Source organism: Hippopotamus amphibius, chromosome 4, assembly GCF_030028045.1.
Source record: "Hippopotamus amphibius kiboko isolate mHipAmp2 chromosome 4, mHipAmp2.hap2, whole genome shotgun sequence".
NCBI lineage: Eukaryota > Metazoa > Chordata > Mammalia > Artiodactyla > Hippopotamidae > Hippopotamus > Hippopotamus amphibius.
Window position 1 is genome coordinate 110,787,885 of NC_080189.1, and position 14,941 is coordinate 110,802,825.

General features: G+C 46.7%; 1 protein-coding gene across 1 annotated transcript; it reads right to left on the reverse strand.

Moving 5' to 3' along the window:
- On the reverse strand, positions 1-14,167 carry LOC130851309 (dihydrodiol dehydrogenase 3-like). Its single transcript, XM_057731434.1, has 9 exons — positions 14,084-14,167; positions 11,764-11,931; positions 10,112-10,228; positions 8,773-8,850; positions 8,228-8,350; positions 5,475-5,584; positions 4,373-4,538; positions 2,053-2,135; positions 1-84 (listed from the first exon to the last, which is right to left on the reverse strand). Exons 1-9 carry the CDS (start codon positions 14,165-14,167, stop codon positions 42-44), a joined length of 972 nt encoding a protein of 323 aa, XP_057587417.1. The 3' UTR covers positions 1-41.
- Positions 14,168-14,941: the final 774 nt, after the last annotated feature.

The window sequence follows — 14,941 nt, forward strand, 5'->3', positions numbered from 1 at the left end:
AGCAAGAAGTTCTGGCAGAAGGCACCGTGGATGGCTCAGGGTCAATATCCTTCAGAATAGGGGTACTCAGGATGGTCCGCGAAACTGAAGGAGAAGGAGGGGGATTCATTTATTAACTCTGCCATGTTGTCAAAGGCAGCGTTACTCTGTGGACGGGGGAGAACTCCCCGTGTAGGAACACGCGCCTCCTCCCACCCCGACAGGCACACGCGCAGCCGCCTCGTCCCTGTGCAAATGGCGCCTGCGCCCAGTCCCCAGCGGCACCTGCAACCTTCCCTCCCCCGCGGCCAGCAGTCTGGCTCAGAGGACAATGTATGACACGGGGCGGGAACTACGGCCGCACATGGAGGTCCTGTCAGCCCCAGGCGGAACGTCTGAGCGTAGATGATGGGAAGGGTCGCACTTGAGGAGTTAGTGGCTTTTTTTCATAAATCCATTCAACAAACAAATATTGAGCACCCTCCCCAAAACAGGGTGCCTCCGTGAAGGAAATTCTATTCTATTGAAGAGATATCACATACCTAAATAATCATACCTGCACAATGTGATTACTGTCTTCTTAATTTATACTACTTGAGAACACGTTATTCAGTAATGAGTATCACTGTTGTTTTCCTTTCTTTCATGTTCTGATTTCTCTTTCTAAATCTGTCCTTCCCCATTCAATTCCTTAAAGAGTGCATTCTGAGCAATTCCTTGTGCAAAGAGCTGTGCCGCTGACCTAAGTCCACAAAGATGAGTAAGTCCGGGCCTCCGCAGCCTACTGAAGGAGAAGGTGGAAACACACTTCACAGACGCCGAGCACAGGAAAGGAACTTTCCACCGTTTTCTCATTAATCCAGTCTTTCCTCAGAATCATATTACACACACACACACACACACACACACATTTCTATATTTCTACAGCCACAGGGCGAATAATTTTTGTCTCACCCTCGCGCACGTGCACGTGTGTGTGTGTGTGTGTATGTCTTCTTTACAAACAAGAAAGAGACTCTTGAGATTTTCGATTTGAAACTGAATGTCCATTTCCTCACTACTTTGTGTCCCCTCCTGTCTCAACTCCCTTCCAAACTTCTCCCTGTTTGACTAGTCTTGCTTCTCTTCAGTCCTCACTTCCTCCTGCAGTAACTGAGCAGCTGAATTCCACGTTAGAGAAGAAGAAAAAGACAAGGAGGGAGGGGCCCCCAGGGGAGGGACCCCTGATGGACAAGGGCAGCAGTGGGGTGAGTCTTGACTCAACACACCAGAGAGACCCAGGCGATCTAACCTGGGTGTGTGCCGCTAAGAAAACAGCAGTCACTCACTGGAGGGTCAGTTAAGTTCAGGATCCATTTGTAACTCGGTTTGGTGAGATTACAGGGATGAGGAAATGGGAGTTGTAACATGGGGGGAAAAGGCCAATAAAGAAATAAGTTTGAAAGGAATGGATGGTGTCTTGGGAAGGACATGGCCATTAGGGAGAAAAGGCACACACATCTAGGGGAGTGGGTGGAACCGGCCCCCGGAGCCCTCCCAGCCCCGATGCACATTGGCCTCCGTGGGTGCCTCCTCCATAAAACACACCAGCCACACATTCACAGCTGTGTTCAGATAGGAAAGAACATATCCAGGCTGGACTCATGATGACACGGTCATTACTAATTTAATCGTTTCCCCCGATTGTAAAAATAATTAAAGATGAAGCATTGTCATAGGGCCCTAAGAGAATAGCGGGCTGGAGGCACTGTGCCTCGGTGTCTAACGGGTGCATCAGCCCTGAGAGGAAGTGCACCAGCCACAGAGATTAGGGACATAAAGTAGTGAATTCACCATGATGTGCACTTTGGTGAGTTTACTCAAGGGCTGCCCTGGGCCCCGCTCACATTTCTCTCACGTCAGAGACTGAGCCCTGGAGGAAACCTCTGGGCTGAGGTCTACAGGAAGCCCTGGTTTCCTTCTACACTGGAAATCAGGCTTGTCTCCCTGACACTAAGTTTTCAGAAAGCTAATTCCGCTGCTGACCTGCCTCTACAGAACACAGTGTGTGTGAAACATCTGCAAGTCACTTACATGAGTAAATCATAATATCTTAAATTTTTGTTGAGGCCATCAATTGCTTTCATATCTTCTGAAGTCAGTTCAAAGTTGAACACCTGCAGAATGGAAAGAAGTTTCACGTTAATTTATCCCCCAGGAGCTGGCCTCCCCCTGGGCACTGGAGGACTTTCCAGCTGGATGGGGACAAGAAGAGGGTGCAGGGAAGCCTTGCCTCTCCCCAGCTTCCAAGTGGACCAGCCTGGGAGCCCTTCTGCTGGGTTCTCACCTCTCCTTCCCACTCCCCCTCCTTCTCTGCTCCAGTTCACAGAACAAAGGCCTACAGTGCTTCCGTCCCAAAGCCTTCTAAGTGAATTGCTTGTGACAGGAAACAAAGAAACTCGAATCATCTTTTTCCAAGGAAAGGGGCAGGTGGACAATTCGGAGAAAATACCTCACTGGAGCTGACATGAGACAGCGTTTTTCTTCCCACCAGCCCTACACATGACACAGTTTTTAGCTTAAGTGAGTAGTGGAAGGAGGACCCGCCTGTGAAAGCCTCTCCAATGCCTTTGTGGAGAAAGGTATGAAATGTGCTGAAAAGATTAAAGAACACCCAAACACTTAAACATTCATATCATGGTCATGGAATGGAAAGTGCAGTTTTGTAAAGGAATCACGTTGCTTCAAAGTGCTCTAGGGTTTCAAAGCAACAGGAACCAAAGCCTTAAACATACATTCTTCTGTGTATGAAGAGGGTAAGGTGATCCTCAGTTTTACATAAAAGAACAGGTAACCAGAGCAGTCAAGACAACCTTGGAGAAGAACAAAGTACCGTTCTGAACAGCAAGACTACTTTCCACTACAGAAAGAGAGTGCAGAAAAGTAAATAGTTAAATAGAAGAGAGAGGCCAGAAATGCACTTATGGACACTTGATATATGACAGAGCTGGTAACAAAAATCTGTGAGAAATAGGGGCATTTAGATTTCCGCTTAAACATACAGAAACCCACATATATCCATCTTCATATCACATTAGAAAGTCAGTTCCAGCTGTAATATGGAGTTAAATTTGGATGCAAAGACAAAAACAATTTTTCAGAGTAATACTTTCCTGCCCTTTGAATTGGCCTGACCTGTATCCTGCATTGGAGAATGAAATTTGGAAGAGGAAATGCTAAGGCAGTTCTGAGCCTAGACACGACAGGGTTTTTTTCCCAGTCACTGCCTTGGGCTCTCACCCCTGTGCTCAGATGAACACCAGGTTAGTGGCCACAGTCCATCAGCTACACACGAAAAGCAGTGTGGAGAAGGGTGCGGGCTGCTGTGACAACAGCCACCCCACCGGCTAGAGCACAACTGCCAACCTGCTCGGCATTGACTGCACACACGTGAGGGAGCCCAGCTGAGCTGAGTGCAGGCTGTTCTCACACCACAGAATCACGAGATGCATACATGATCTCTCCATCAGACCCCTCAACTGGGGAGACTTGGCTGTACAGCTGAGGTAACGGTGTATTCATGGTCTCCTACACAGAAATCAAAAGCCAGACACCCTAGCAAGAGTGGACTTAGTCTTGAACAGGATCTTCTTCGGAGAGGCAGAAACTCAGGGAGACTACAAGTATGAAAATGAAACTGTGTTACTATCCAGAGAAATGCAGCATAAAACCATGATGGTTCAGAGGTTGAAGATTGCTGCTAGAATCTGTGTGCTGCCCAGCTGTTGGAAACCTCACCCCCACTGAGATGGTATTAGAACGGGCCGCCTTGCAGTGGTGAGTAACTCATGATGCTGGAGCCCTCATGAATGAGAGTTAAATAACATCATCTATCATATAAGACACTTGGGAGGGCTCTGTTGCCCCTTCGACCATGTGAGGAGGCAAGGAGACGTCTGTGACCTGGAAGAGCATCCTCACCTGACCACACGGGCACCATGATCTCTCACCTCTGGCTTTTAGAACAGTGAGAAATCAGATTCCGCTGTTTCTAAGCCACCCAATCTGTGCTATTGGTTGTAGCAGCCCAAAGGGTCTAAGAAAACCACATAATCCAATTTCCTCATTGGAGAATGAAGAAAAGAAGATGTCACTTGCACAGGGTGACAGAACAAATTGCAGATGTGAAGTTGGAACTAAAACCTCTGTTTTCTGTCCCATCTTCACCCTCTGCAGCCAAGCCACCTGTCCTGTTGCCACAGCAGGAGGAGACAGCCACGAGGAATATACATGAGGCACACGGGCACGGGAAATAACAGGTAACTCATCTTGGCCCAGAGATGGTCTTGAGAGCCGGACAAATCCTCGTGAAGGATCCTGGTGGGGAGCCCTGTGCCCCAGCCCCACTCATCACCTGCATGTTCTCTTTGATCCGCTTCGTATTGTAACTCTTGGCCAGGACCACAACCCCGCGCTGCAGCTGGTAGCGAAGGGCGACCAGAGCTGGGGTTTGCTTGTGCTTTTTCGCAATGGCACAAAGAACGGGGTCGTCCAAGAGAACTGGGAGATTCGGGTTCATCCTGCAAGGAAATTCGGAAATGCTGAAGAGCTGAGACTGAGTATTCAGCTTGTTAGCTGGCTTCCCAAAGACACCACGTAGGTCCACGCCAGACCAGTGCTTCTCAAACTGTGGTCCCTGGGCCAGCAGCCTCAGTGTCACCTGGGACCTTGTGAGACATGCAGACTCCATGGCTTAACTGCAGACACACCGAATCAGAAACTCAACTGCGGGACCTCCCAGCCTGGGTTTACAAAGCTCTCCAGGTCTGTTGGATGCATGCTGGAGTTGGGACCAGTACTGCTAAACGCATGGATCTTTTTCTTTTTTGCTTTTCAGGGTCTGTTCTTCTTCTATAATCATAGCCCCAAAGTAATGACAAGGCCATGATAGAGAAAGAGAAGGAAAAGACTGCAAAATATTTTTTAATTTTCACCTTTCTCAGGTATTGATAAACATTGAGTAGTCCCAACATGAGAGCTATTCATTTCATCGTTATTTACATTGTGCAGTACTTTTATAGATGTTTCCAAACACGGTTCTAAGTGTAATTTTTGTGATCATGATAGACCTGGGGGTTATATGTTATTATATTATTATCCAAATTGTAGACATAAAGTAAGTGAGGCTTGGAAAGTGTCTGATTAGAAATGTGTTCATTAGTTAATAAATAAGGAAATCATGACATAAGCTTAGGTCTTTGGTCTCAAATGGGGCATTATGTATAGTTTTTAATGCAGGCATTTGTTATTGAATAATGTACAAGATGAACACAACGTAAAACAAAAATGGCTGTGTGATGGGAAGATAACAGAGAAGGATACCTTCCGTCCCTCCCCCTCTCCCCCAAGCAAGTTGAGAATTATCTCCAGAGCACTGAGTATGGTGTGGTTGAACATATGTCATCAAACATGGAGTTTTAGGTAAACTCCTTGCTGCCTTCAGTAATGTTCGTTACCATTGAGGTAATCGCTGGGATCCCAGAGCACCGTAGGCAACAAGAACAATATCTTTGGACTTGCAGAAATCCAACAGTTTGCTCTGGTTGAGATAAGGGTGACATTCCACCTGCAGAATCACAACATAGAAGAGTGTCAGATTACATGAAAAGGTGATATTCATATGACAGAGAAAGATTAAAAGTTTAAAAAATGCGAAAGGAAAAAGTGTAAAAAGAAAGCTTAAAAAATGCTGAAGGAAAAAATGCTACAATTTAATTGTAACATTAACTTTGAACTGGAAATATCAACATCAAGTGATGATTGTTTTTGAAAACGATACATTTTCTATCTCTGTTTCCTGAAAACGTAAAAAGTTATGACATTCCTGAGAACAAGCATCTCTAGGGACCAGATCTGGATTCCTAAATGCTATTGCGCATTGCCAGGAGACATGCCTAATTGCACACCTGGGACATGACACAGTGTTTGAGCCTTGGACATGGAATTGGGCAGAAAGCAAGAAATTGCGAGGGTGGAGATCAAGAGGGCAGAATAGAAGAATGTGGAGTTCTGCTCTTCCCATGGGATGAATGGGGAGATTGGGATTGACATACATCCTCTAGCATGTGTAAACTAGATAGTTAATAGGAACCTGCTGCACAGCACGGGGAGCTCAGCTCGGTGCTCTGTGGTGACCTGGCGGGGGGTGGGGGGGGATGTGGGGAGTGGGAGGGAGGCCCAAGAGGGAGGGGATATATGTGTACTTAGAGCTGATTCACTTGGTTGTACAGCAGAAACTAACACAACACTGGAAAGCAATTCGACTCCAATAACTAAATCAACCAAAAATACATCTACCTGTGGGACAGCTCTTGCCAAATCCCAACTGAATGCTGGCAGAGGATCTCATAAAACCAGAAAGGTCACCAGGTAACCAGGCAGGAGAAAGAGAAAAAGAGGAATTGGGATGTGATCTGCACCCCCGGAGGACGCTGTGAAAGAGGACAGCTTCCCTCACGCTAGGAACCTCCTTCACAGGCTTGGAGATCCATTGGGACACATGGGGGGCTTCAGAGGCTCAGGGGAGAGTGCAGCGGCCGGCCTGCAGCAGGCAGGACAGAGAGGGACCAGCACAGAGGGTCCTGGCCACCTTGCTGCACTTCCCAGCCCCAGAGGCATGCCTGCTGGTGTGTGCACAGAGCTGGGGAGAGGATGCTGCCGGCCTGTGCAGAGACAGCGGGAAGCGCCCGCAGAGAGGTCTGGGCCTCAGTGGGGGTGTGAACAGGACAGTGCTGGGTCTGCCCTAGGAGCCCCCTTGTCACGGTGTGCGGAGGGGAGGGCCCGGCCCGGCCATAGCAGCCCCTGGTCAGCGTGCTCCCAGTGAGTACAGCTCCGCCACTGGGAGCTCTGGGAGCACACAAGCTCTGGCGGGGAGCCCACACCCGGGTGGGGGGCTGAAATCTGAGCGATTCCCTGCACCCCACAGTGGGGCTGGGGGTACGACGCTGGCAGCCTCAGGCCAGCAGCTCTGGGAGCTCAGTGCCCGAGGGACGTCCGAGCCGGTAGCGGAGGCGGGCCTGGCGGCAGCGGCCGCAGCAGCCTTTGTGGGCAGCACATTGGGAAACAGGGCCGGAATCTGAGCCGCTGACCCATGTTGCGCAGCGAAGGGGAAGCAAGGGCAGCCAGCACTGTGCGTGGTGCGCGTGCACACTGGGTGGCAGAGCACGTGTCCCCTCGGACAGCTCCTGGGGAGGAACACAGAGACTCCGCTCCCAGCAGGAGCTCGCCGCTCCCCCAGCGCACCTGCCGCTTAGAGCCACGTCTGGGGGCTTCTACTCCCACAGCTGGTTACCAAAGGGAATATGGGGGGAGGATAAATCAGGAGTTTGGCATTAACAGAAACACACTACTGTATATAAAACAGACAACAGCAGGGACCTACTACATAGCACAGGGAACTATCTTCAATATCCTGTAATAATCTATAATGGAACAGATTCTGAAAAGGTATAAATATATATATGTATGTATGTATATATATATATATATGAAACTGAATCACTTTACAGTACACATGAAACTTCGTAAACGATCTATACTTCAATTTAACAAAAACAAAAAGCAAACCAAAAAAAAAAAAAGATTGAGTAACCCTTCTAGGTGAAAAGGGCTTGACAAACATGACACAAAGTGACATGTGAACCACAATCAGAACCAGGTCACAAAATATTATGTATGGCTTTTTTTCTTCAGAGCTTTATTGCAGTGTAACACCTTACACTGTTGTGCCAGTTTCCACTATACAACAAAGTGAATCAGCTGTATGTATACATATGTCCCCGTATCCCCTCCCTCTTGAGCTTCCCTCCCACCCTCCCTATCCCACCCCTGGTCATCCCCCATCCGCAGGTGGATCTCCCTGTGCTGAGCAGCAGCTTCCCACCAGCCATCCCTTCCACATTTGGTGGTGTGTATATGTCAGTGCTGCTCTCTCCCTTCATCCCAGCTTGCTCGAAGTTCAGGGTACCTCTTCTAACCCTCTTTCCTCTGCTCTCCCTTCCCTAAATTCCTACCCACAACTTAGCAGGGAGCCCTCCCCAACTTTTCCACCAAGACTTTACAAACAGAGATACCATCATGGGATCAATTCACACCCTTCCAGACAGAGGCTCTGCTCTCTAGAATCTTCTGTCCCACAAAGGTAGGATGAAGAAGAGGGGAGGACAAATAGACACCTGGCGCAGGAAGGAGAGGAGACCGAGACCCTCACCTGGTTGCAGACGGGCTTGTACTTGAGCCCCGGCTTGCTCAGGATCCTCTCCAGCTGCCTGCGGTTAAAGTTGGACACCCCGATGGACTTGGCCAGTCCTGCATCCTTGCACTTCTCCAGGGCCTGGGGAGGAAGTGGGGGTGGGGGCGGTGAACATGATTTGGAATGGGCTATAGATCAAAATAAATGCCTAACAAAATATCTGTTAACAGGGTCTCCTGTGAAGATTTAGCATTGATTATCAAGAAGATAAAGGGGGAAGAAGGTTGTGACACAAGAATAAGAATCACTGCCTCCTCGTTAGTAAAACCCAGCAGAAGGTCCCTCACGTGGTAGGAAGGAGATGCTCATCTTCATTGTCCCAAATTCTCCTCTCTATGAACATTTCAGCACTGATTCCCCCACCGCATCCGCAGCGTAACAGCCCTTTAGAGTTCATGAAGTGTGGAATCTGATGGTCCACCGCCCATTCTCACAGGTGCAAGAAGTGAAGGAGGCGCCCCTCTTTTGACTTCCTCCCTGGGCTCTCTCCTCCACGGACTCACCTCCCACGTGCGACAGAGATCCACTGTGTCAAATATCATTTTTCCATTTTCGTCTTTTGGCAAAAGTTTCTCCCCTGGCTGGAATAGAAGCAGTCATCTTAGAGACGTCACAAAATAATCCCCCACCCTCAGCCAGGCTGCCGGGCACAGCAGGACCAGGATCCGAAACCCCACAGGGCAGGTGTAGCAACATTCTGGACTCTAATCTCTGCAAAGGGATTTGCACATGGAGACGTCAGCAGTGTCTTCAGCAGGCAGCTTTCCACTCACCTCTTACACTTAAAATACGGCTTAATAAATACAATCTCCCTACATCCTAGTGGGGACTGTCGGTGGCTTATGAGAATTTTTTCTGCCCCATGGATATTCCTCTTGCAAAATGCCTCTGTCCTGCTGGCAAAGGCAGTAAGTTCTGCCTTATTGCTGGCATAAGAATTGCAATCTTGGCCTTGGCTAGATAATCAGAGTTCCTTTTCCCACTGAACATCTGATAGCACGAGGGCAGGCACACGAAACAGCAAGGCTCTCTTGAGGTAGGTGTGGAAGGTGGACGATCCTGGCATGCTCGCAAATGTTCATGACGGTGAGCCTTGAACGGACCCAAGGCCGTATTTGCCATCAATGGAAAACGTTCATATAAAAATAAAGCCAACCAAGAGGAATGCCGTGATAAGGGCTAGAAAAAAGGAGACCTTTCTGAAGAGTCCTCCAAATCCTGAAATCTGAACAAATCTTCCCACCTGCATAGTCCAGTAACCTCTTCTGCACAGGATGCTTGAGCAGAGTTCTATACCTTGTAATCAACAGCCTAACACTAGAGCTGTTAATGGCTAAGTGCAGTCTACGAACAGCCAATGGTGCACGCACGGTCCCCCAAGTGCCTATAAGGGCTGCTAGGTTCAGACGCTCCCCGAGAGACCCTCACCACATCTGCTCAACGTGAAAGGGTGAAAGTGGAGTGGAACTCATCATGTTCAAGTGTAAGACAGTGTCATTCCTCACCACGGCTGCACCAAACTCTGTGCCCATGCAATCCCCAGGGGACTCGGAGTCATAATCAGTGCCCTGGGCTGAACATGCCTATGTCTATGTCCTCGAGTGTTTGAGGCAGAGGGTGTCAGATTGCTGAACGCTTACTTCTTGGAAACTTCCCTGAAAGGGAAATATGGATTCAAAAACACTCAGTAAAAAGATAATTAGTAAGGATTATTTGGAGGATTCTACTCTAGTGTAATCATCGCTACATCCTACTAAGGAAAATCGTAATTCAACCATCCACGCAAGTAGACAGACATTCTCACACAAGGAGTAAATCGATGTGATCACGCACACTGCCCACCTTCAGAGCCACTGGACAATGAATAATATAGAGGTCCACATAGTCCAGTTGCAGATTTTTCAGTGACTTTTCCAAGGCTGGTCGGACCAGCTCTGGTCGAAGGGAAGTGCACCAAAGCTGCAGAGGTTAAACAATAGAAGCTGTGTTGAATACTGCTGTAGGGAACTTTGTTTCTCTTACTTCACTTAATAATTAGACATTTTTACTTCTTAGAAATGGATGACCATGGGGGAAAAAAGGCCCCTTTTCCTTTTCATTTGCATAATTGGTCTAACCCACCCATGGAAACTGTAGGACTTGATGGAATGTATCCTCAGTATGTCATTCACAATTGAAGGCAATGAATCAAGGGACAGAAAACATTAGCAAATACTTACCACGCCCATTATCTGGATTATGCCTCATACAGTGTAAAAGGACAAACTTAGTCTAATTTGCTCAAACAATCCATCCTCTCAGGATGAATCAGGATCTGTTTGTTTACGTAACTAAAGGAAAAGATGCTTTGAGCATATTAACACGGGCAGAACATAACTCAAGACCCTGGCTAGAGCTTGTGTAATACACAAAGGCCTCTCCGATGGCTCTCTCTTTTTGGTGGAGGTGAGAACTGAGATGCAGAATGTGAGGAAGTTTGAGAAAATCACCCACATGATAAGGAAAGCTATGATCTGATCACAGTTCTGTCTGATTCCTTAGCCCATACGAAATCACACAGCTCTGCTCTGGGCTCTGAGAAGTAAAGTGACTTTACTCTAAAATTAAAATTTGCAGACTTCCTCGGTGGCACAGTGGTTAAGAATCCGCCTGCCAATGCAGGGGACACGGGTTCGAGCCCTGCTATAGGAAGATCCCACATGCCATGGAGCGCCACAACCTGAGCCTGCACTCTAGAGCCCGTTAGCCACAACTATCGAGCCCATGTGCTGCAACTACGGAAGCCCATGGGCCTAGAGTCCGTGCTCTGCAACAAGAGAAGCTGCTGCACTGAGAAGCCAGCCCACTGCAACGAAGAGGAGCCCCTGCTCTCCAGAAGTAGAGAAATCACATGTGCAGCACCGAAAACTCATGGCAGCCAATAAATAAATAAATAAATGTATGTAAAAAAATATTTGAACACAAGAATGAAGCAAAAGTTACTGTCACTCTCTGCCTTTTTTGGGGGGTGGGGAGTGGGCTTACTGGATTTAATATATAAATATGTGTGAAAAACATCTTTGTATGAAAAAAGATCTTCTATGATACACAAAGTGCCTCTCCTATTTCCCTCTCTTATTGATGAAAGTAGGAACGGAGATTTAGAATTTGAAGACATTTTAGAAAGTCACAAAGATGGTAAGGAAAGCTATAATGTGAACACAGTTCTATCTGATTCATTAGTCCATATGAAATCACACAGCTCTGATCTAGGCTCAGAGAAGTACAGTGACTTTACTCTACAATCACAACTTGAAGACGTCGATGAAGAAAAAGTTACCATCACACTCTTCTTTTGCGGGGGGAGTGGGGTTACTAGATTTAATATATAAATATGGGTGGAAAACAAGTCTCACCAATAAGAACCATTCACCAGACAACTACTGATCCTATTACATAATTGTCACCTGCACACAACCTCTTGCACACATCTGCACACACACCACACACAGCACCTTTGAAGTGTAGAAGATGTCTTGTCTCTTCACAGTGCCGTCTGCAATCTTGCTTCGAACGGCCTCTCCAACCTGCGCTTCATTTTGGTACAAATGAGCAGAGTCGATATGGTGGAACCCAACATCTATAGCGAATTTGGTGACCTCCAAGGCTTCACTCTTAGGAACCTACACAAGCAACAAAGGGAGTCGTTGGATATCCACATGATGAAGAGATTGCTCAGGCACAAGCTTTTTCTTTTCTTTTCAGTTGTGTATTTTATGCACACTGGTGTATATATGTCAATCCCAATCTCCCCATTCATCCCACCACAGCCCTCCCCCACTGCTTTCCCCTCTTGGTTCCATACGTGTGTTCTCCAATCCTGCGTCTCTATTTCACTAACCCACAAGCTGCGATACTCCCCAGCAGCAGCCTTTCTTCACGCCTCTGGTTAGCTCTGCACGTGTGCTGAGGAACTCAGAACGGTTGTCCTCAACGTCCTGGTAAGTAGTTAAGTGCACATCCAGGAGCCCCTTCAATCCCGGGCAATCATTGGTTGATCACTGGCATCTGAGGTCCCCAAGACCACCTCCAGCTTCAGTGCTTTGCTGCAAGAACCCAAATGACTCAGCATATAGCTGTAGTCATGGGTACGATCTATGCTTGTGAGGTGTTTGAAGCAAAGTCAACAAAGGGATAAGGTCCGTGGTACAAAGCATCAGTAAACAAGGTGAAAGCTTCTAAGAGTCCTCTGTCCACCAGTGTAGCCACACAGAACACAGCAAATACAAGCTGTGCCTATTCAAGCTGCACAAAGTGGTGTTTTCATATAAGTATCCACTGTGAAACGCTTCCCACAACCAAGCTGCTTCACAGACCCATCCCCTCACATAGCTACCTTTTGAGTGTGGTGAGAACACCTAAGATCTACTCACTTTGCAAATCTCATGAATACAATTCTTTATTATTAACTATAGTCACCGTACTGTACCTCAGGTCTCCAGAACTCATTCATCTTCTAACAGAAGGTGTGTACCCTTTGACCAACATTTTTCCCACCCCTTTCTTCAGCTTCTGGGCACCATGTCTCTACTCTCTGTTTCTATGAAATCAATTGTTTTACATCCCACCTATAAAGAGATCACGCAGTGTTCATCTTTCTATGTCTGAGTTCTTTCACAGAGCTTAACATTCTCCGGGTTCATCTATGTGGTTGCAAATGGCAGGATTAACTTCTTTTTTAATGCTAACTTATATTCTGTTGATGTTATTCAGAGTATTTTCTTTTTCAAGGGGGTAGGTGCTTGGTGTAACTGCCTTCTGATGGGTCTAGTCCTGGTTTTCCTTAAATGCACGGGCATTCGGGGATGTACCGAGGAATGAAAACCAGTGAGCTTGAGCGATCGCCTGGACCCCTCCCGCCCCTCACCCCACTTTGCACTACAAAGTAAACAAGCCCTGTTTTCTGTCTGCAAAATGTCTCCAAATATTTTCTTCTGTTTTATAAATTAGGGAACTGAGACTCAAAGTTTAAGGACCAGGTCCTTTTCTTACAACTACATTCTCTAAAGACAAGATGCACAGCAAACTTTCTGGCCTCCAATCTAGTGCCTTGTCCACTCACACCTCTTATGCCCAAGCACTGAAGTATACTTTGAAACAATTTCAGTACAAAACCAATAGATTGGGTAGATTGTAGCTTGTTCCCTAAAATGATACTATATTTTCCTGTTGAATTGTCCCTCATTCCCTCAAGTGCTATATTTTCCTTTAGAACAAGTTTACAGCAGAAACAGAAGTAAAAGTTCAAACACAGGTGGGCGTGTTCCTTGCAGGGCACTCAGGAGGCACCCCACAGTGGAAAGGCAATTCTCTCCCATTATTTTTCTTTCACCTCATCTTCAGGACCTTTTACCTCAAATACTTCTCTAACTGATGTCTTTTTGGAAGGAGGAAAGAGTTCTTGAATGGATGAAACATACAGAGGAACCCTCCCATTACAATCACCCTGAAAGCCAAGCAGCTACAGTCAGTGCTCCTGACAGCTGGGTTTCAGCTCCTCTGCCTAGCTGGGAAAGAGATGGAAATGGGGGGTGGGGGGGCTGGGTGTGCGGAGCCCAGAATAATTGGTGGTGTCCTCAGCTTCAGGCCGGGATGGCGAGCGAAGACTGAATGCTTTCTTCCCTCACAGGAGGAATGGTTCTAACCTGGTGAGTGGAACAAAATGACCCTCCCAGTTTCACACAGGAACTCAACCACCTGAAAACCCAAGTCCCCATTCACTTATGTTACATCCCTTTTCTTTTTATACCTCAACCCCGAGACCACGGCTGTTACCTCCTCAGGTGCAGAGGTTCCAAATCCCAGCACGGGAATGAAGTGGCCATCGCTAAGTTTCAGACTTGGGCACTTGCGATCCATTGTCTGCTGCTCCTCTGACTGAGCGGACTCTGATGTTCCTTCTGCCTTCGCAGGTTATGAATACCAGGATGGTAACACCCCACCTGCACTGACCAGTGTCAGCAGATATAGTGTGGGAGGAGCGTGATTGAATAATCACCAAAAGAGTAAGAAGAGAATTGAAACCAGTTAACTCGTTTGTTTATTCTATCAGTATCATCTTAAGTATTACACAATGTTGAGAGTGGCTGAACAACAATTAACCATGTGTTAGACTAGAAACTTCCATCTAGCAATCTTTTTCAGTTTTCTAATTATGAAGCCCAATCTTGATCGAACATCAGTTGAAACAAGTATCTTACAGTAGACACACACACACACAGAATCACAGAATTTAAAGGAGTGATTAATAAGCATTTTTCAAAAGGTTATCCCTTAATAAAGAGTGAAAACTTCAAATGAAAATAAATTTGCCATTTGACATTTCCCACCAGCAAAATCATTTGCGTTACAGCCCTGACAGTGCTGAAATCCTGAAAAGGATACCAAAAGCAGACATTTTGGCAAAATGCTCTTGGGGGTTAACTAGTAATAGTTTTGAGTACCATGTGCAGTGTGCAAACCAACTCGAGTGTTTATACCATGCACCTAGTTATACAACGTTTAGAAAGCTGTCAAAATGTAAATGATGCATATTTTATAAAATTTACTATGTTATTCAGAAAAGAAAAACCTTTAAGCAAGTTAAACTGTAACACATTTGGGATGAGTTGGGGTAATTATGATGCATGGATT